The sequence below is a fragment of the Lonchura striata genome, chromosome 2, assembly GCF_050655825.1.
Source record: "Lonchura striata isolate lonStrDom1 chromosome 2, ASM5065582v1, whole genome shotgun sequence".
NCBI lineage: Eukaryota > Metazoa > Chordata > Aves > Passeriformes > Estrildidae > Lonchura > Lonchura striata.
Genome location: NC_140704.1, coordinates 9,374,850 through 9,398,424, shown reverse-complemented (window position 1 = coordinate 9,398,424; position 23,575 = coordinate 9,374,850). Strand labels below are relative to the sequence as shown.

At 37.7% G+C, this 23,575-nt stretch overlaps 1 protein-coding gene across 1 annotated transcript in view; it reads left to right on the top strand.

Moving 5' to 3' along the window:
* The window catches only part of PTPRN2 (protein tyrosine phosphatase receptor type N2), a 636,386-nt gene that overhangs the window by 391,416 nt on the left and 221,395 nt on the right, over positions 1–23,575 (top strand). Inside the window, exon 12 of the mRNA XM_077789214.2 lies at positions 9,123–9,187. Coding sequence (XP_077645340.2) covers positions 9,123–9,187 — 65 coding nt within the window. The remainder of the gene's footprint in view (positions 1–9,122; positions 9,188–23,575) is intronic.

Below are 23,575 nucleotides of genomic sequence, written 5' to 3'. Positions count from 1 at the left end.
CTGCCATTTCACCTGTCTTCTTTATCCTAAATGTTTTGCAGTTGCTTATGATTTATTTTTAAAAACACAGCATGACGAAATGCTTTGCTCCTGGGATGCAGGATTCTCACACAAAGCGCACAGAGGTCTGGGACACAGAACAGCATTTTGCCCAATGAGAGGTTTATAATCAGATTTTTAACCTGCTCAGATGGAGCTGGCACCATTGGAAGCAGCACAGCCCAAGTAACCTTTTCTTCACTTTGAAGGGATGTCCTAAACATGTTTCCATAGCATTGTTAGAAGAGGGATGGTGCCAGCAGAAACTCATTCCAATGAGCACTGGGTTAAACCTACCACAAAGGAGAGACCTCTCCATCACACCATTTAGAGAATGGGAAAGCTTTGCCTTTGCTTCCAGCACTTCTGGGAGAGATGATCAGTGTCCTTTCCTGCCATTTCTCCTTGTTTTAAACTCTGCCAATAAGTCTCTTCTGCCCCTAACAGTGAAACAGTGAAAGTGCTGCAGCTTGTAAAGGATTTATAAGGCTTAGCTGAACACATCACTTCCCATGCCAAAGCATAAGAGAAAGAATGTTGTGTGGATGGAGGCAGCTTTGGCATTCTCCTGTTCTCTTGCCTAATATCCATTTCTTGTTATCTCTACCCCTCTGCCACCAATTACTGTCTCCACTCATTTGGTAGATACGAGCTCTTTTGCACAGGAACCACCTTTTAGCATGTTTGCACAGTGCCTTTGGCACAGTGATTCTGGCCATGAACAGCATTGTAGGGGAGGTTGTAATAATCATAATGTTTTGAGTACTGCAAAGCAGCCATCCTTCACACACTCAGATCTCTCCTGTTATGTGCTTCTCCTCGTTCCCATCAAATGTTCATACCTGCAGACACAGGCACATTCAAATCCTGTAAATGCATTTAGGACACAGTTATCTCTGTAGGCAAGCATTTATCTTCCTTATTTTGCACTTCACCCACCCAAGGATAAAAATAATGTTTTTTTATGAAATTATTAAAGTTTGTATTCTTCAAATAATATTTGGCCTGTATTTCTGAAATATAAGGGTTTTTCCATTCTTGTTGATTTTCAAGAATTCCTTTTAAAGGTAGTGAAATAGCCTCCATAATTTTCATGAAAGCAGAATTATGAAAAACTGTTCTGAGAAACAATGGGCAAGTTAACATCGTCTCTCTTCACTCTCATCTGAAAGCTTTATTGTGACTCTTGTTACTAGTGGCATCCTTGGTAATAAATATTTTCATTTTATTCTGAGGCACAGCAAATAGATTTTGTTAGTGAATGACCTTGTGCATTAGCTGTGCTATTCATGATTTAGTGAGCCAGTCAGTTGAAATATTGCTAATGTTTTTATGACTCAGTCTTGTTACATTTGTGCCACAAGGATGACATTAAGTGTAGTCGTAGATGAATAACAAATAACGTGTCTCCAAGTTGTGTTTTGGATCATTAAAGAAATGAACCTACAGGGTGCTGTTTTATTAACTGAGGAAATGACTGGGAAAAAAATGACAGTTCTTGAATGTGTATTTATTAAAAATAACATTTGGCAAGCTGAGAATTAGTGGTAGTGTCCGATAATTTTTTTATAAACCAGCACAAATACACCACAGTGCCCATCCAAAGATTTTGACAAATTTTAAATGTGTAAGAATAATTCATACATTTCTTACTGTTGCAGGCTAAAACTCAAAATGGTGAAAGCAGGACAATGATAAAAAAGTAGAGCATAACAAATATGAGGATTAATAATTAGATGCTAATATGGATATTTTAAAATATTATGTATTATAATATGAAAAAGGGTCAGTGTACTTTCCAGGGATACCCTAGGGAGGTGTGGATTGCTTCTTTAAAAGTGCAACAACTACTTTTGGATTTATTTTCCTGAGTCTGTCCATTTCTTTTGTGTTAATAATGGAAAATCTAGAAAAAGTATCTTGTAGACTTCTGGAGAGATGGTTTAGTCCTTTCCTTTGCCCCAGTAACAGATCATCTATTCTAAAGAAACCACAGTTAAGTTCCAGATAACAGACTTTCCTGAACTTCTACAAAGCTACAACCATAAAGATCAACCTCTGGATGACTTCAGTGGTTCTTTCTGTTTATTTAAAAATAATTAATCACAAAGAGGAGATGGAATGGATATCCTGAGGGACCAAAATATGTTATATGGAAAGAGAGGCTATTCAAATAGAATGAAAAAGCAAATACAAAACTAGAATATTAGCTACTCTTGAAAAGCTGAGTTACTGCCATTATCTGCTTTTTTTGTGTAGTATTTTCAGCCCAAGAAAATTAAAGCAATCTGTTGAATTCTTGACTAGAAATAAAACATGGCAGAAAACCTGTTCCTTTATATTGTTATTCCAAAAATTTTTCTATTTAAAAGGAAAAAAACTGTAGCCTTAAGCTTGTTTTATGGACTTTTGCTTTTCACAGAGTGGTGAATGTGAGGAGGCCAAGAGTCCTCTGCATGGGAAGGGCTAAGAAAGGTCCAGGTGGTTTTTCTTGCCTGCCCATCCCCTGGGACCATGAATCTTCCTTTCTGTTTTTTAAATGTTAAGGTTGGACTCATGATGGTGAACTTTGACATTGAGCTAAATGGGACTTTTAATAGGACCATTAATAGTTGATCCAGACATTAGCAATCACCCAGAAATGACTCTGCAGAGAAGCACTGCACTGGTAGTCACACCTTGGTCTACCTGAACCTGCTCTGCTCCAGTTTCAGCTCAACACCCTGCTGGTTGTTTCATCTGAATTTTCTGCTCAGAGCTGAAACTTGTCAAGGAATATTTATGTGAGCAAATTTTGATGTGAAAAGTGGAATGACACTTCTTTTTTTCATTTTCTGCTAACACTGGCTGAATTGGTACAACTTTTGTTATAAATAATGGATAAGTGTTTTAAGTATGCAAGCGAGTTGTTATACATACATGCATTGCACTCTGTCAAGTAATGTGCAGCATTGAATTGTCACTGTTAAAATGGCCAGTAGTGTTAAAAATTGTCACTGTTAAACATTCATTGAAATATATTTTGTGTTTCTAAAGCATATGCAACATATAACTATATATATATACATATATACATATATACACACATATATACAAAAGACAACAAGATACATAACTCTTTTGATGGACACCAATCTGTTTATTTAAGAGAATATTATTGATAATGGGTTCCTGATGTTCTGCCAAAAAAAAAATATTTAGGATAGATGATGGTTTTTAATTTCTACAGTTCTAATTCATATAAACTGGGTTTGTTCATACTTCAGAAGCAGAATCATCCTTACACCACACCTTAAAAATCCCTCTCTGTAGCCATGGCATTGTCTGTTGAAATGTTTTACTGTTGAAGTATTTTGGAGGTTGTGTACATGTGTTTCTTACAAGGAAATGCCAGTGGAAACAAAAAAAAAAAAATAGGATTGGTTGATGCAGCAGGCATTTCCAGGCATATATATATATATATATATATAAACTATAACGATCTCAAGATGGCATAAGTAAATCTCTGGTGATATCTATTTACTTCTCTTGACAAGGCAGGGAATTTGACTGATTTTTTAGTTGAGACAGCAAAGGCTGTAGAGATGGATCCCATCACAAAGCAAAAAAATTCCAGAGAAATAAAAAAATGTGCATTTCATACATCTCAAACCCCTTAAATACAATTTAAATAGCAGATTTTAGATAATTCCCAAATTGCAGTGTGGTAATTTTAAAGGAAAGTTAAAGGAAAACATACATTTGAGCAGTTGTTTGTTGAAGAAGTGGAAATAAGTCAATACAAGCAGTCATGCAGAAAGAATGTGTTAAAATGCATCCCTAATCTATGCAATGACATAGGTACCTGAGGTCCTGCTGTATAAATTCATTGCTACTCTATCCTTTAATATCACGTGGGCATGGATATAAGAGGTAGATGGTTTAGAGTGGGAAAAGTGACATTGTTTGAGTGAATAAGTTTAAAAAATATACAGTTCTTGATAGGTATTCAAGTATGGCCCAGTTTCCCTCTTAGGGAAACATTCTGTGTTGCTATTTCACTTACAAAGGAATTTTGTGTGTATTTGTTGTACAGAATTAAATACAAACAGAGATGGAAAATTGCTTGATTGTGAGCATGGAGATTTAGCTGCCTCGTACCAAAATCTGTGAGAATGCAAAGGTGCACAGGGAGTGTTGAGCATGGTCTGAATTTCCATCTGCTGGTTTTATTGGCTGGAGCAGTTTGTAAAAGATGTGTGCTCTCAAAATTGCTAGAGATGCAAACAATATTTTAAATTACTCCAGGCAGCAAGGTACTGCATCTGAACAGATTGAAAGCTGAAATGTTGATATCAGAAATTAAATTAATGCACATGAGATTGAAACAATATCTAATTAAAGTTACTTGAAAAATGACTTGAAAATTGAATATGACATAGTATTTAGCGGGCTGTTGCTAGCACAGCAATGTGGCGTTGACTTTTTTGCAACCATTTCCATTCCAGGCCTGGCTGCCAGTTAAATAGAAATTACACATGAAGCAGCTATCCCGTGCCATCACCCTGTAAAGATTGGAGGAGAAAATACCTTCTGCCTGCAGCTTGTGTACTTGTTTCTCACTAATTGCATTGTAAAATGTATTACAGTCACCCTTCTTCTCACGTTATCTGGTCACTTGAGTTGGTCATTCTTGTTCTGAGCTGATGCATTTGGGATATTCCATGTTGTGCTTTTGATTTGCTGTGTATATGCCTGGCACAGTGTGTAGCCATGCCAAAGACAAAGGCACTCTCTTTGAACCATGCTATGAAGAACCTTTCCAAATATTCAAGAGCTCCTTGTAGGGGAGGAGAAAGAGAAGTCCAACTTGAGGTAAATAAATGAAATATTTATTTGTCTTAGAGATACTTGTTAAAAAGCTAAAAACTGTAATAAGCACTGTCTCTCTGGAATTCCCTTTCTCCTTTTCTCTTTCCTATCCTCAGAGAGGAAAATAAATGAAATTCTTCTAAATGTGGCTCTTTGAAAGGAGCTTTGCAGCAAGATGATGGAAAGAAAAAAGTGGTTGTAGAATTCATCTGACAGCCTCAATCTGAATTAGTTGCCCTCAATTTATTGACTGGAGGTCCAGTCAATATAGTTAGTGAGTCTAGAGCATGAATTGGCTCATTCCAAAATGGGCAGGTAATAGAGGTCAGGGGAATCATGTACCCATAAATACTTTTCTCCTTACATTCAATTCAATACAACTCAAAGTCAGATACAAACCAAAAATCAAGTTTTCCTGGTGAGTGATGCCATCTTCCCAGGAAACATTATTTTGTATTTAAGGGTGGTTACTTCTTTGGGGAAGGTAAATCCTGCAATAGGTTGGGAGCCAAGCTGGGGAGGCTTCCTGCTGAACCCTTTCCCTGGTTCCCTTTTCTTCACTCGTGCCAGTGTGTGCTCCCATGAGTCAGCTGAGGCTGCAGCTGTGCTAGATAGAAAAGCTCCTTCCAGAAGTGCAATAATGAGGCTGGAGCTCTGCTCAGAGCCCTCCATAACTTGCTCCTTCTAATAACTGATGGATTCCGAGGTTAAACCTGCCAAACCTACGCACTCCAATTCCTGACTGTGCCACTGACAGATAACTTTGCTAAAGGAAATAAACGTTTGCCCTCAGAAAACACATCAGGCCTCCCTGAGGTTATTGAGGAAGAATGAGCAGTGACAATCCCTACCCTGAAACACTCAGTAACACCCTCATCATGCTCTCTAATAGAGCAAAGCCATTAAGTTGTCCCCATTGTAATTTAGATCACAGAAGAGACTTCCACAGATTCTTTCAGGTTAAAATAACTGGTATACAGAGAGTAGGCAAAATTATTCCACTGTAGCTACGTGCTTAATTATATGGAATACTACATAAATTGTCAAGTGCAAAGAATTATTCTGATAAATTAAAATACTAATTAAATAGGCTATTGCAGAATTTTGAGAACATTATAGGGCTCCGCTTCTTCAGGTAATTTGCATATCCTTCATCTAGTGAATTTAATTTAAAGGCCTCCGTTTTTGTGTTTGGAAGCCGTTTTTGTTTCAATGGAAGATTAAAAAATGGATTTTTATTTTGCTAGCTGGTTTGAGGGGGGTTTTGTTTGGGCATTTTTTCTTTCTTTTTTTTTTTTTTTGTTTGTTTGTTTGCTTTTTTTTAATTTTGAATAGCAGTCCTTATTATGCCTCTTTGCTCACAAGTTTGTCAGTTCTCAATTAGTATTATAGGACTTTAAACTGTGACCATAAAAATATAACCTTGATGAAATGTGCAATATATCATGATACCCACAATTGTAATTTCTACTTTCATAAAATTTACAACTGAAACATGAGCTGCTGTATACTGGTATTTGAATAAGAGCTAGCAGTTAGTACACCAAAATATTTTCAAAAATTTGGGCCAATTTTCAGAGAATTAGTAGCCTTTTCTTAATATCTGAATACATTGTCCCACCACTTCTTCCATCTATCTATATTGACTTGGTCTTCTTGTTTCAAATTCTACGTTATAGTCCTGCATAGGAAAGGTTAAGTGGTTGTATTCACCATTCCACAGCTGGAAGCAGCTGCTGGATACGTGGTTACTGCTTCAGCTTCAGCACGGTTTCTGACAGAATTTCTTGACCTTCCTGGGCAGCTTGTGGAGTTCAAGGTTAGCTAAAACTCTCTCCTGCTCACGCCGGAGCCTGTCGGCCGTGCCTCCCTCCACAGCTGACAGAGCCTGGCTTGGCCATTTTCCGGTTATGATTTAATCAATAACACCTCGTGCCTTCATGCCTCCTAATTTTGGCAGGGTTTGTGTTAGCATGGCTGTCAGACCCGTCCTTTGTGTTTCAAGGGGGAAAGCAGGGCTATTAAATAAACCTTTTTTGTTGTTGTTTTTTTAATATCAAAGCTTCAATAATTAATGTCTGCAGGAAACCTATGAAAAGGAGGTCAAATCTGTAATAGTAATTATAAAATTCAGCGATTCAGCACACCCAATATTTTCTATTAACTGTTCATGTGGTAAGAAATTACACAGTGGGATTTAAGCTTTGTTGTTTACTTATAGCCATTTATTTTGCAGCCACTCTGCTGTGCAGTTTTCTTTATCCTAATCTGCCAAAGAATCCTTTGTTGGACCATTCAGTTTCTTTGAAGGAGGCTGTGGAACATTCTCATTTTATAAATATATTTTTGCATTTAGTAGAAATCTGCCTTTAATGTGTTTTCTGGGTGTGAGGTGGTCAGTGTGGTAGCATGACATATATTTTCAAATATTTACTTATTTTTTGGAAATTCATACCACACAAGGCATACAAAACCGCAAAATGTGATCTTAAATTTCATATTTCACTCAGCTTGCCTTCACAGGGTCCCTTTGGCTCTGGGTAGAATAAATATGTTTGTAAATGTATAAATTATGGCTCGGGTGTTAAGTATGTGAGTATTGCATGCAGGTTTTAAGGTGTCATTCAGGAAAAATGCATTTAAACTTTCTTAGGTTGGGATTCCATGTATTCTCTGCTTAATCAGCGTATTAAAAGGATGCAAAAATAAGAGTGTCTGGGTCTAAAATGTGTACAGAGCTTTCTTCTTTGTTTGAATTGGGAGCAAAATTCACCCCTTGCAGAAGGCAGTCAGAAAAGTTTTTGTGTTAGAATTGCTAGAGGTGTAACTTCTGGAGCCATTGCATGTAAAAACTCTTACAAAAATATTTCCATAAGTGGTGGGATGGAGCCTAATGATCTGACTTACCTCTGGAATAAATGTGAGTCATTTGTGTTGCACTTTGGACAAACTCAGTAAAGTATCAGTTCAGAATAATCTTCAAGAAATGTCTGCTGAAATTTTAGCTGTTTTAAATGTTTCAAATGACAACAATTAAAGGGAATTTTTCACAAATGATAAAAAAAAGTTAATTCCTTTAAGTATTTTCATATAAATTTACAGTGTGCAGTATGTTTCTAGTACTTGCCCTTTCGGATTGGAAGGTTTGCTTCAGGCAACCAAAATTGAGAAGCTGCATCTATCAAATTTTGTTCATAATCAAAGAAGAGGTAGGTGCCTGCAGATATGTGTAAGATGTGCGGGATGACTCACCACATTAAATGTGCATCCCTTTCCAAAGACAACAGAGAGAACCCAGATGACTCACTTGGATTCCAGGCAGCTGAAGGAAGGAGAGGTTAACAAGGCTGCAAGACTTCATTGCCACTCATAAATAAATCAAGCCGGGTGCCTGGGTTTTGGCCACAAGTCCAACTGACAAAATTTGCATTTGGAAGGTTAAAACCTTCCCATCCAAAATGGGATGGCAGTACCCATACACCCAGCTAGGAATAATCTCATCCTTCTGTTCCCAGAACTGTGGTTGAGCACTGTTTTTTGAGGCTGCTAGCAGTCACAGGCCAAAAGCATATCAGACCTGATATCACATATCAGAGCATAGGTTTAAGAGAATGGGCAATTGTACAACAGTGCTCAAGCCCATGCCTTGAGCGGGTTTGGGTTGCAAGTATAATTGTAGTCTTGGTGATTATTACCTTCATTTAACTGATTTATGCTGGGTTGCTTTATTTTAGTTTTTAATGCTTTTAGTGATATAGAGATAAAGAGAAAAAACTATTTTTTTTTTAATTGTGCATTGCATCCTGGTGGTGTGAAATAAACTCTTTTACCTGTGAGATAAGAAAAGTCCTGTTGTGAAAAGTCCTACACAATGACAGTACTGTTCTCATGGTAAATTACTGCTCTGCTCTTCAATGCAAGCAAGTGGGAAGTATCCTCAGAAAAGAACTTTCCAAACAAATTGTGTATCTGTGTTAAATGTGTGTAATATTGTAGAAAATAGAATTAGCTTGGCTTTCTTTCTCACAAAATAATGAGCAATTAATAGCATAAATATGCATTCAAAAAATTGACTAGCAGAGGTGCTCTCAGGAAAAGATATTCCATAGATGGAATAGGTAGGAACTGTCATGAATTTATTGATGAAGGAAAGAGGGTTGGTGGGAACTGCTGTAAAATCATACATATTCCAGTTTTCCTTTAACTCTCTCAATCTTAATGTTTCCTTACAGCCATAAACAAAGAGAAGCTTGAAAAAACAACTGGACTGAAAATTCTGCAGACTGGTGTGGGGGAGGTAAGTGCCTTTCAGGCATTTTACATTCTCAAAAATATTTTCATTATTGGGATTTTTAAAAGAAATTCTGGAGCTCATGAACGTTTGTGAGCTACCAGTCTCATGGTGCTAAGGGCCTTTTTATGATACAGTTGCATCTGTCAAAATACAATCTGCTGCACAAATAGCACTATATCCCACAGAGAAAAAAAATACCATCCTTATGAGAAAAGTGCAGCCAGTTTTAAAAAATGCAGTTTTTGCTGTGTTGTATCACAGGAAAAAAATCCCCAAAGATGAGCAACGTGACTGAAGTCGTCATATTATTCCCCTTGGTTTTCATGGAGTGCTATCTCATCTAGAACAGTGGAAGTTTGAATTTGGGGTAAAGAATCTTTAGATATTAGAGAGAATCTGACATCTGAATGTCTCACTTATTTTGGATGTAACTTGAAATATAAATAAAACATGTTTCTGTTATTATAGTGATATCACTAAGCAAAAACTCCACTAAGCAGTTCATCATTTATTAATAAACATGATGCTATCTGCTAAGAACCTTGTATGAACTACAGTTGATTGCTAATTCTCGTGCTAATTTTGTGTACACAGTTATCTCTTTTTTTCCCTTTTCATTTAAGTAATTTTCCTAGGGGTGAATGCTTACAAGGCTAGGCAAATGTCTTTTTCTCGTGACTGCATTATTCTCAGTATTAAAAATAATGAATTACTAACTTCTAATATACTGAAGGTATAGGTTGTTTTCTTTCTTTACCGATTTTTGGGGGTTTTATTTCTGATTTTTTATTTTCTGATAATCCTAAGGATTATCCTGCCTAAGGATGTCCTGATTTTTTCATGCCTAAGAACTTGACGAGATTTGTGAGATTCACTGTGCAGCTTCATTCACATTACTGAAAGGCTCGGTCTTGAAGAGGTGATAACACTGAGACCTGCTGTGATGCTGAGGGCCAAAGCTGAAAGATTGGGAACTTGGAAACAAAAATAGGTGAAATCATCAGAAGATGGAAGCCATAATCTCTCTTTAACTGATTTATCTGGGAATGTTTCTTATGGGTGCATAACCTTAGAAACTGGGAAGTGCCTGCTGGGGCTGTGCACCTCAGGCTGTGTCCTGACTTGAGGCCAGGCTGAAGTTTGTGGCTGTGCTGTCTGCAGCCCCTGGTTTCTGTTTAATAGCAGGAGAACCAGGACTGGGGTACAGGCTGTGGAAGCCACTCAGTTTAATTTTACCCAACGGGACTCATCCATGCTAATAAAATACCTCCATGTATTTTGTCCAATTCCAGTCATTGAATGGATTCCAGTCTGCTGTGAAATCAGCTGGAGAATGAAATCCCACTTTAGATGCTGACTGTTAAATCAGTTTTTGTATTATATGTGGTCAATGGAAGAAAAATTCCCTTCTGGATAGTTGGAATGCAGGAAGTTTTCACCTGCTAAATGTATAATTAATAGCAATAGGATTGTAGCAATAGGATTGCTGTAACCATGGTAGTCTAGGAATGTTATGGAGCTATAACTTTAAGGACTTCCTAGATTCTAAGACCATCTAACAGAGCATGAAAAATTGAAGAGTTCTTAGGCCAGAGACCTCACCAGCCTGATTCTTGTGTTTAGTTTAGAAAAAGTCAATATAGAATTCACCTTCCATATATTTAGGCTGTTGTAAATTTTTTATAAAAAAACACTGATATAACTTGGATTAATGAAGACTTTGACAGAATTTTGTGCATTACACTCTACCAAATATATATTATTAGAAGGCAAAAAGTAATAACTGGCTAACCCAAGCAAAGCTGACATTTTGGCCTAAATACAATCCAGGTTATATCTGAAAGAGGGTGATCAGCAGAGAAAGAACCACGTGGTTTGGACCAAGTAAGGTGATAGAAGAACATGTATTCAGCTGCTTATGTATTTTGTTGGATGTGAATTCTCCCAGCTGTGCAAATTCTCCTTTCTAAATCTTATCAGATATGATTGTGTACCTAATGAATACATTTCTGTGGTCTCACATAAAAAAAAAATAGAGGAGTGCTGTAACCAAGCTTTTTTTTTCTGTTGATACAGTATCAGATTCAGGCTATTTCAGGTTAAATATAAATATGGTAATCCAGTTTTGCAGTTTGTGTTTTATTCACCCTGGTGAATAATTATTATTGAAACTATAGAAAGTATGTATTTTAAGATAATGAAAGAGCTTTTTGTTAAATAAGCATTCTTTTACTTCACACTGGAATTAGGAATGGAATTATATATAATGGTGACAGTAAATCAAAGTCAAGATGCTCTAATCAAAAGTACTTAGAAAAACTTTAGTAGAGAATGAGAAATTACCTTTTTGTTTGGACAGCAGTGAGGTGCATGACAAAGTTAATGGATATTTAATCTTCATGTGCAGGCATGTAAAATAAAAAGGATTGATATGACAAGGCAATTTTCATAACTGAAATACCTCAAGAGATGGTAGTGGCAAATGGAGCCACTGTCCAGACAAATGCAGGAGCCCTCCCAAGCTCAGCAGTAATTCATGTGTGGCTCTGGACAGTGGAATCTGTTTTAGGTGTCGGTCTATGATAACAGGATTTGTGTCTCTGTAAGGAATGTGTGGACACTAGTGACTTCCCAGGCCTTGGCTGTGCTGGAAGGAAACTGTCTTTTCCTCTGTGGAGATGAGAAATGCTTCTCAGAGCTCCTCAATCCATCACTTTCTTTCCCCTATCTCAAGAAAAAACATTTCAAAAGCAACAACAGACTATGAAATTCACACCAAGCTTACTGAGCCATTCAGTCAAGTCCAGGGAGGGCTGATGAATTGCTTTTATGTCACTGCATAAACATGTGCTCTATAGTCATTAACAACATGAGTCTGCAGTCTGCCACAGCTGCAATCCAGTTCATCATCTTTATGTCATGTAAAAGATTTCCACAGCTTGTGATTCTCTCAGCTAGGCCTGAGCTTGCTGCCTTGTGTCAGTGTAGGTAGACTCCGCTTTAGCAGGATTAAAAATGAGTTCCTAAGCTGGGACTTCAGAAGCTGCTCATGTTTCAGGATGTTGATTTAAAAGTTCTGTACACTTTGTGGGAAGGTGTGAATGATAAAATGCAAAGCACTGTCTGGACTCTGGGCAAGCAGAGCTTCTTTCAGGCCATCATAGAACATATTTTACCAGTATTTCCACCTTACTTTCACCTCAACATTGAACATTTTTAACAGAATATTCAACAGTACAAGGATCCAGAAAGTTAGATTAGAGTTTGCTATAATGTGTATCACTCTTAAAATGAGAATTATTTTGACACTTATCTTGTTTGCAAGAAGGTGATTTTACCAGAAAACCAGAATAATTCTGCTGTAGAACAAAACAGTGCTGAGGTTATAATCTTGACAATCTGTGCATTGCTGTAGTACTGATCATCCCTGGAATTATATTTGCCAAGATGTTTATTTTTTATTTGCAGTTTTCCAGCACCTAAAACAGGAGCTGGAAAAAACTAAAACCAAAAAACCAGTAGAACTCCTCTACAGTATCCATTTGAGATTTGTTGGTCTCATTGTCATGCATGTTTGTGCCAGACAAATCCTTCATGAGCATTTCACATCTTCTTGTTTATTCAAATACAATGAAGCTTTGAGGTATTTTCTTTTGATCTCCTACACATGAAATAAATCTCTGAAGTCCTGAGGTCATCTTCAGCTGTTCAGCTGTGTCTATGAGGGTATGAATGTATGTGTTGTGTTATTTAGATGTCTATTTGCATAATACCATGAAAGACACAATAATGGTAAAAAACTGAAGAGTTAAACAGCATTTAAGCAGGACCCATAACTCTCTTCTCCTCTGCTCCAACTTGATGTGAACAATTACTTGAGTTGAACTTGATGCTTTGAATGGCTGAGCCCTCCTGCAAGATCTTGGGGATAACATTTTGTCTCACATGAAGGGAGAGCCTCTGTAGCAGCTGCACAGCTCCACCTGAACTCCACCACAGCTCCTGAGCTCAGGAATCAGCAGCAGCAGCAGCCCCATCCCACACCAGCATTATTCCAACTGGATTTGTTCCCAGGAGTTTCTCTCCAGCCCAAGGGAGCTCAGCAGACACCATGAGCCACAGCCCTGCACAGGGGTCACCATGCCAGGTATCCCTTCAGCATCCTTTAGGAACATAACTACTTCTAGCTCTCTACATAAGCACCATTGAAGTATTACAGGAACACAGTATTTTTAAGTTCAATTCCATCCTCAGGTTGGCTGTGACCAAAATTACTGTGACACAGATAAATGTTTATTCAGCTTTTGGCTGCAATTTGTTTTCAACCACAGTTTCAGAGTAACAAGTCAGGCTCTCCAGTGAGTCAAGAAAATGTTATCCATTTTTGGGGTATAAGAGTCTGTGAGCTGAATAATCAATGAATGAGGCCTGAAACAAACCAAAGGAATGGCACTGTTCCTGTCTTGAACTGGCAAAACAGCACCCACTTCAGAATAAGTTACATTAAATTACCTCTTTCAATTTCCCAGTAAGAATGCACAGAAGAAATTAATCACTGGAATCATAACTTGATTTGTAGGATTTGAATCATGGCTTTCATATGGTAGACATAAAAATTAGAACAGTTTTCTAAAGCAAATGGAAATAACCCAAAATATATGCAGAATGAATGCTTCACCATACCTCTAGATGTCCTAAAATAGAGCAGTGATATTTTGACATGTTTCAGGATATTTTCATTTATAGATATTTTGATAGGTGTAGAATTATGTTGATGTTGCATAAAGTGATGTTACTACAATAAAGAAATCTGTGTTTAAAAATTCTAGTGAAGCTAGAGGACATGATAAGACAGACTTTCCAGTGATGTACAGGCTTCAGAGGCAGGAGTCAGGTTTCTAGCTTCTTACCTTCCTTAATTGTGCCAGATTTTGTCCCTATTGTCCCTATATATCCAGATTTTACCTAGAATGATACTGGCTTGGAAAGCCATAAAAAATTGGAGTGCAGAACTCGACAAATCATTTTCAGTTGTTGTAGAATAATGTATAAACCTTTTTTCTGATCTTTGACTACTAGGTAAAGTGCTAAGTGCTGGATTTTGGCTTATAAAGACCAAGTCAGCCTGGGATCTACTCCAGCTGTCTCTGTTACAGTGACATCTTGGCAAGCCAAAAGCTCCTGACCTGGAGCAGGTACTGCCCAGGGCTATCCAGGGTTGGAAGGGATGCTGGATGCTGTACCAAAGATCACTTAGATGACGTAGGTCTGAGACATGGTGTATGAACAGCAGCTGTGCATGTACAAATACTCGAGTTTTAGCTCAAGACACAGCTGAGTTTTTCCACTTCCATTGAAACCCACCCTTCTTTTATCAGGCTGAAGCCAGGCACAGGCACATGTGAGGCAGACACCTCTGCTCTGCAGGGGAAACATTCTTAGACCAGAGGGCACCAGGGAGGGCTTTTCCCCCATGCCTGCCTTCAGCATTTTTTTCTTACAAACCCCGTGGCTTAAAGATCAACAAGTTGGTTTATTTTTTCCTGTTATGTGAGACTGGAGCTCCCACAGCCAGCTCTTGCTGTTGGCTTTTGCTGACCACTGTGGCTGTGGTGGTAAGGGGCAGTGTTTGGAGCCACATGCATTATTGTGGATAAAGTGTGGATCAGGTCACAAAATGGTTCTTTGCCTTAAGGCATGCAAATTTATTTCTAGAAATAAGGGCAATGGCATTAAATAAAAAGCTTTTAGGAGTACAATCCTTGAAATATTCTTGGTGAAGGCACAATGAGAAAGACTTACCTTATCCCACATGCACAAATTACAGATTCTAAAGATGTGTAACCTTTAAAAAACACTAGATTTGTATTTTACATAGAATTCTACTAGAAATATACTACTTATGTGAAATTTTACTAACAGTGAATAATGTCTCACTATTACAGTTTGTAAGTACACCTGAATAGTAAAGTTATGCTAATCAGAAATTAGTCACACAGTAGCATTTAGAAGTAACACTTCAAAAAATTTTAGGAATAAAGCTAAACAGAACATTAAATCTCACCAAACAGAATGATGAAGATCTATGGCTCATTTATTTAAGACCTTGTATGCTTTTGAAAAATGCATTCTAACTAATATTTAGATATCATGTTAATGCTATTTATTAACTATTCATTACAGTGCATAGCCCACTAGAGGGCTGCTTTTCAAGTAAATTGCATCCAGAGTGTTAATAAAAGTGTTAAATGTTTAAAAACAGAAAAATATGCAGCAAAAATATGTGTATCATTTTACCACATTATTTTGTCAACTATCTTCTGTTACTGCATGTTGTATACAGAGCATACTAAGACAATATAAGTCATGACCCCAAATCTACAAACGTTTAGAATATGCTTAGCTTTAAGTATATAGTTAGGCATTCCTTTTAAGCTGCTGCTAAGTTTAGAGTTAAAGATATGCCTGGATGCTCCTGAGACTGTCTTCTGTCACATATCACACCGTCTCTGGTTGTGGAGGGGCAAAGTTCCAATGTTTATCCCCTGTATTTGATTTGAATATTGCATAGCAGAGGTATTTTGACATCTGAATGACAGGTCACAGCTTCAGTTTGGAAATCATGTGTCAGTAGTAATTTCTTTTCTTGTGCTCTGATTGTGACAACACCCTCCATCTTCTTTACAAATTTTTAAAGAACAAGACAAGGAAATGAAGAGATTATAATGTAAAGAAAAATATAGCAAACCTGATTTTCAGAGACAGATATCAGTCTATACTGATTTATGTTTTCCTCCTGAAACAGTATATAAAGCACAAGTATTCAAGTGTCACATTGGTTCATGAGTTCCTTTACAGTAGCACTGTGTGATTTAAAGGAGCAGAAGTGCCAAGTGATGTGGCAGTTGCCATGGCAACTACAGCAATTCAATTTTTATTCAGTATCATGTAAAATGAAACAAGATATGGTTTACCTTGTGGCTTCAGGAACTTATGCATCCTACCAGTGTTGTTCCTTTTTTCTCTTTTTTAAAATTGTGCTGGTTAAAACGTAGCATGTGTTTGTTTTAAGGATTTATCTCAGGTTTAGGCTGTGTCATGCCATTGTTTTTAAAGCAGAGTTTCCCTTACGAACCATTATAAATCTTCAGAGAGAAGAGATTTAGATACTAGCACTGGCTACATCGAGCAAACTGCAGGGTAATTCTCTTTAAGAATCAATGCTATTATTCACCTTAACTGTGATTTGCCAGCCTGCACTCAATATATTAATAAAGAATCTTTAAATAGGAGAACATGATTGTTTGTACTAGATATCTTACTGATTCATGAAATTCAGCAACCTCCTTCTACCAGCAGACAGATTATTATGACTCAAAGGAAAACAAAATCTTGGGTGGTGTAATGGGTCAGCTGGGGAGGCTGCAGATTAAATTCTTTTAAAGTGTCTGAAGTTTGAGGGATAGAGATGGTCAGAAATTGTAAAGAAGGGAGAATGCTCCATCTCCACAGCTAGGAGCTTGATCCTGTCAGGAACACGTGGATTTCAAGCAATCTCAAACACATATTTAACTATTTAAGGAGAGGAAGAAGTGGCAGATCCCAGTCTCTCAGCCCTCTCTCTAGAAGACCCTGGCCAGGAAATGCTCCCACATAGGTCAACATGGAAATGAACCTGTCAGGACCTCTGTTCTGGGTTTGTAAGCACGGAGAATAAGGGTTCTAAGATTCAAACTCTTAAGTCATCCAACTTTCCTATAGGAATCCTTGACATCAGGGGCCCAGAGCTGGTAAAATGAACAGGAACAGGACCCAGAGCCTATCGTGGTCCCACGTTTGTCTGTACTGTCAAGTTGTTGTCAGTCACTCACATTGTGTCCTGTGCCAGTTAGGACTCTTGGGCTGTTTGCTTCTCCATCTAAGCAAGATCCTTTCCAGGAACCATTCACATCAGGCAGCTTCACTGTGGTCACCTTTGGAGCATGGGTGTAAAGGCATGTTAAAATTAAAGAATAATAAAATTAAAACTTCAGCTGTGGGTTAAAAGAATTGTGTCATTTATTGTAGGGTTTTCAGTACTAAGCTTTAGGTACTTCAGTAAAACTTAAGATCTTTGCTTTCTGGGAAGGCTTGATAGCACATTCTTATTGATCCTTCTCAGAACTGCTTTGCACTTGTACATCACTAAGTTTCCACCCTCAAATGCAACATGGCTGTAGTGTCCATCACTTCAAACTACTTCAGAATGCAAGGCTTTATCTGTTATACATATTAAAGCAAATTTTTGTCAGAAATCTTTAAGCAAGCTTCTAAATTTAAATGTGATGATTCCTAATAAATGAGTTTGTTGGAGCTTGTTTTTTTTCTTTTTTGAATTAATCAGCAAATTTATCCTGATGAGATAGCTTTAAGATCTAGCTGAGAAAAACGTTGGAGTTGCTTTGACTAAGCATAGTCTTGTGTGCACTTTGGTTTCAAAGGGAAATGTTGTGGAGTTGTTTTGCAATAAGAATGCAAACATACTTCACTGAATTACTAACTCAAAGTTTCTGTAGAAACAGCAATGAAGTGGCTCCTGAACTGCAGCATGTCCCCAGCAGGTTTCCACTTTCACTTTGGAACATGTAGGTGTCTCTGATTTGCATTACTGGGCATTAGGCACAAGGAGATAACAGATAGATGAGGAGAGACCTGGAACAGTGCAGCTCCTGCAAAACACCCATTTATTTCAGTGAAGAATGAAATGTACTGTACTGCACAGGCAGACCTGAGCACAGCCAGGCCTGGAGACAGCTCCGGGGTCAGCGTGGCTGCTTTTAGTGCCGTGCAGAGATTGGAGGGAGGGACTTTGTGTGACCTGAGCAGAGCAAGAGGGTGAGTGCACCTGTGACAAGGCACAGGGACGTGATTCTGTGCCCCAGAAAAGTGACCTGGCCCAGGAATGCCCAGGGCCACTGTGGCTGGCAACAGCTCACTGTGCACTTGCTCTCACTGTGCAAACTGTCTGTCTGTCTGTCTGGTTCTTTACCTTTAGCAGGGAATGACTTCATTTTACAAATGTCACTGCTGGTTTCATGACATGGATTTCACTTGATTGTTAAACTGTTCATTTACAGATCTTTACTAAGTGAATGCAAACAAATTCTGGTCCTCAAAGCTCTGCTAATGCACAATGTTTGAATTTTAATTTCCAGTCCATCTTAGATTATGGTGATGAAAAACAATATTTAATCCCTCGTTAACACATGAATAAGCGGAAACTGTCATTTCCCACCAAACAATAATGGGATTATCTCAAGAACTGTCAGTTTATGTGAAAACATTATGTTGCCCAAATTTTCATAAAAATTAGCAGTGGGTAATATTCAAGATCAGAGCAATGGAAAGAGGGAAATCTGCATTCATGGTAATAAATATTCATATTTGTCTGCTCAGGAGATGAAAATCTAATCAAGGGGCTATTGATGCACTGGCTTTTTTTTTCTTCTTCTTCTTTTTTTTTTTTTTTTAACCAAGATGTTTCATCTAAATTGGGTTTGATATGGAAATTAGTCTTACTCCAAGTCCTCCAGGCCATGAGCATGCTGGGATAACACTGGAGGTGTCCGGTACATCAGATATTGCTGCTGGCATCTGCTTCTACAGACAACAAACACAATAAAATTAAATAAAAAATTGACAACATCTCAAGGGTCAAGCTCCCAGTGGCTTAGGGTGTTGTGGTGGGTTTTTCCCCCTTAAACATTTTAATTCTATCCCAGTTAAATCCTCAGTACTGTAGGGTTAAAATGGTTGGCATTTTTTGCTTTTGTTGACAATTACCATAAATCAGAAGACACTCTGCATGAAGCTTAATGAAATATGTATGATACAAAAATGGGAAGATAAGTGCAGTTTGCTGCTTTAGGATTTTGTGTGTGTATCTCTGTATCAGTGTGCACACATGCACAGCCTGAAGAGGTAACTTGTATTTTGTGTGCTGTGCACTGAACAGAACAGTCAGGCAGTTACTGACTAGACAACATACAAAAAAATGTGAAAAAAAGTATTAAAGTTTATCCAAAAGTGAGAATAGTATGTTGTCTGTATCAAATAATTTGTTGAACTAATATACTTGCATGTTAAAATACTCAGTTTAAAATATTTCTTCATACTTATTTTTGTTTACTAGCATGAAAATCTGGTTTGTCCTAAGAGAAGTATTTTCCTTGAAATACTTCATTATTTACTGTTGCTATTACTATTATTGCTGCTATTATTATTATTATTATTATTATTATTATTATTATTATTATACTCAGTAGTTGCACACAGTATCTTGTTCTTCATTGTGCTTCTCATGGTTTTATGACCTTTTAAAAAAATTAGGCACATCATTAAGATTCTGATCCTACAAATAACCCCATATATATACACATATATACATGTACACGCATATATATGTGTGTGTGTGTATAAAGGATGTCCTTTTGTGGAAGGGTCTTGTGTTTTCTGACATTTACCTGACAGACCTGTGTGTGCTACTGGACACTGGACAGTTCACACACACAGACTCAAACACACAGAATTCACAGAATCACTGGGCTGGGAGAGACCTTCATGATCATTGAGTCCAAAACAGCCCCAACACCCCAACTAAACCATGGCACCAAGTGCCACATCTAGTCTTTTTTTAAACACATCCAGGGATGTTCCATTCAGCTCCTGATTGTTGTGCACACACCAGGAATGTGTGAGTCAGTCCTCTTAACACTCGAAATGCCTGCGCTGAGTTTATTGGATTCCTGCAGAAATCGCCATACAAAAAGCATATTTTTTAAGATTTGGAACTGAGCAAAAAAATATATCAGCAACATTCAGCTATACTGGCTGTAGCAGGAGAGAGCAGAAATATAGGCAGAGCCTGCTCTGAAAGAAAGGATATTCCTGCTGACCAAGAAAAGAGAGTTAGAATACAAATATTTCTTGTTTTCTTGTTTCGGGGACTGCACCCTTTCTTTATGAACTCTATAATAAATAGGAATATGGAGATATGCTTTTTTTTTTTTTCCAGAATTCCAGTAATTTGTGCAATAAATTATTGTGAGGCAAGTGTAAGCAGCCTGAAAAGTGTGGTGTGCATGTATTGGCAGACCTGATATCTTTAACTGTACAATCTGTGCTGGCATCTTTGTCCAAAGTGTTTTTCAGAGACCTTATCTTCCTAATCAACTCCTTTGCCAAGCTAAAAAAAGAGAAAGGAAATGCATGTAGCATATATAGCAGATGGGTGTTCAGCTGTACAGGTGTCTGGTGTGCAGGTGCCAGATAATGCAAAGCAGTTAGATATTTTCTGGGAAATTCCATTACTTGTTCCAAAAAGAGAGAGTCATCCATTCTTCTAGTGCTACCTGCTCCAGCAAGATGCACGCCTGGGAGTGTTAATGACCCCTCTTAACTCTTTCCCATTTCATCAGAGTGGTTCTTAGAGAGCTGCTTTTTTTCTCTTTGCCTTTTCCCAAGACAGTGAATAGACTCTGGAGTTCATCAGTTTCTGCAGCAGAACAGCAGGAGCCTGTGTCGAGGTTCAGCAGCATCATTTGAACCAAGCTCTTCTTTATTCATTTCACCTTCTTACATGGATTAAAGCATCCATCATAGAATGGTTTGGGTTGGAAGGAACCTTAAAGATCATCCAGTTCCAGCCCTCCTGCCATGGACAGGGACACCTTCCACTAGATGAGGTGGCTGAAAGCCTCATCCAGCCTGGTCTTAAATATTTCAGCCACAGATAATCTATTAAGGTATAATACATCTCAAAGCAGTATCTGGAGATAAGCAGTGTAGTGTACCTGTAAGCAATATATCCAACATCATATGAGTACTCACACCACTATGCAGCCAAATTTCAAATGTTAAGGTGGCAGTGTATTAAGTTATATCCTCAGGTCCTTACCACAGGTAAGAGAGAGGTTTCAGGTGCTGCATGGACCTCAGCTGTGGTCCTGGGTCCCATTTCCAGTCGCCTTCATGCAGGGAGCTGCTACTGCACACTACTGAAGTATCACAGGCAGCTTCTGGATGTGCACTCTGATCTTCCCACAAAAGTACCACGTGCACACTTGGCAGGTCTGTGTGCTGCAGAGCTTGTGGAACATTACTGCTTTCCCATTTGGATGAATTTTTTCATGACAGAAACAGAACAGAGACCCAAATTTGAGGAGAGGTGTAGGCCCTTATGCAGAAGGAGGGACACTGATTTTCTGTATGGCTCTTCTCTGTGGGCTGAACCTCATTAGCTACACTGAGCATTACCCTCCTGGAACAGTTTCTACTTTTTTTAGCTATTTTAATATTCCAGATAGCTTATGAGACCCTGGGACGGGTATTTGTTCAACATAGCTCCTGGTTTATATCAAGATTCTTCTTCTGAGTCAGATGGGTGAAGGCTTGGACTTTGGTTTCCCATAGGAGTGCTCTGACACTAAACTATAGATGGTGGTAAAGCTTTCTGCCAACTGAACATTAATAAAAAATCATGCTTTTGACATGAAAAGAAATTCTGTATTCAAAGTTTCCCTAAAACTTATGTGGACCTATTGAAAAAGAATTCTGCAGCAAATTGATATTTCTTTGCATAAATCATTTAATTGAAAAAAGGCTGAGTAGTTTTGATTAGCAGGAGCATTACAGTAATGCTTTCTAGACAGGATTGGGATCTCACTGGGTACCTGCCCACACATAAAGTGACAGGAAAGCTGTGTCTTTGAGTGATTAAGATAATCACCGAAAAGACAAGATTAGGAAAGAAAGGGAATAAAAATGATCACCTTTCTCATTTTAAAATTAAGTATACAAGTTTTAAAGATTTTAAATGAAATTACCCAGATTTAAAAACAAGCCCATGAGAAATTTTTAGGACCCAAAGTCCTACCCAGTGTCAGAACCAGACACTCACCTTTCCTGCCCATTAGGGTGCAATTCCAGAAGAATCAGGATGGAAGCTTATCTTCAGACTTGACTTAACAAAATGTTTTAATAATCCTAGCTATGAAATGCTAGGAGCTGATCTTGGATTTTACAATAAGAGGCAAAGTGGTTGTGATACTCTATGTTATGTAAATTATATGCAAAGTATATTGGCATGCAAATTTGAATGCTGAAAGAAAATCATTCTTTTCTAAGCCAGAGAAGAGAGTTTTTCACTCAGATAAGCCAGAATCTGCAGATAATTTCTTAACATATTGATGGTGTTTCATTACATCTTTAAATATATAATAAATATATAAAATAAAAATAATTGTGTCTTCTTTCTAAATAAGTTCCATTTCTCTACTTTGCTAGTACCAAGTAGGCAAAAATGCTAAAAGTCTGTCAGATAGATAAGATTTTATCAGAATGCCATAAAATTTTAAGAATATATTATTAATGTGTGAAAATTTTAAACTGCCATTTTAATATTTTACTATTTTGGTTTTAACAGTCAAAGCTTGGAGTAGATCCAGGTGTTGTTTGTGACCCTGTTGGCCAGTAACATCCACAGTGGCTAATGCCATGTTGTTATTGCTGGTTTTTATCCATGAGACAATGAAATGTTTCTCTGTCTATTGACATGTTGAACTTTGGAAATGCTAATGGGCAGATACAGAATATTTCATGAATAGGTAATGTTCACAGCACATGATAAGATACACCTGGTTGTCCCTCTGGCTCACCAATAACACAACAGTGCTATTAACCATATTTTGTTAGGTGTGACAAGACAAAACAGAGCAATAGTGGCTGTGTCTGCTGTCTTTTCTCTGTTTTATCTTTTTCATTTTGAGCTTGAGTTTTGTGCCAGACTAATAGCCGGTGGCAATGGGCTGGGGAAATGAAACTTTTGCTAAGATTAGGGACTGTGCAGAAAACAATGTGTGAAATCCTGATTTGACAAGGATGAACAGACTGGTGAGGGCACTGAGACATTTTGCAAAGTGAAACCATGTTTGTACTCAATGTGCCTTGTAAAAAATGATATCAACAGAGGTACCAAAAGAACCCACCCAGAAGACAATAGAATGGCATCCTCATTATACCAGACAGGGAATAAAGGAGGTGTGGAGTTTATTCTGCCCTTTCTAATTACTGGTAGCTTTATTAATTGATGGCAGTGGAGCAATGTGTATGTTGTTGTGCTCTGGGGTGATTATCCTTGTGAGACTGTAAGTTCAACAGTTGTCATGCAATTTGGAGTTGCAGACTGGTGATTTTAGTAATTGAATCTCAGGAAATAAACAAAATATGGCAACTTGATGCATTTTGAGCAATTAAATTTCTGCTGAATTTTCTGCTTCATCCTGGGGACTCCCAGATTCTCAGCCAAATTCTGTCTCTGATTAAGAATGCAAATAACCCAAAGAAACAGAAGAA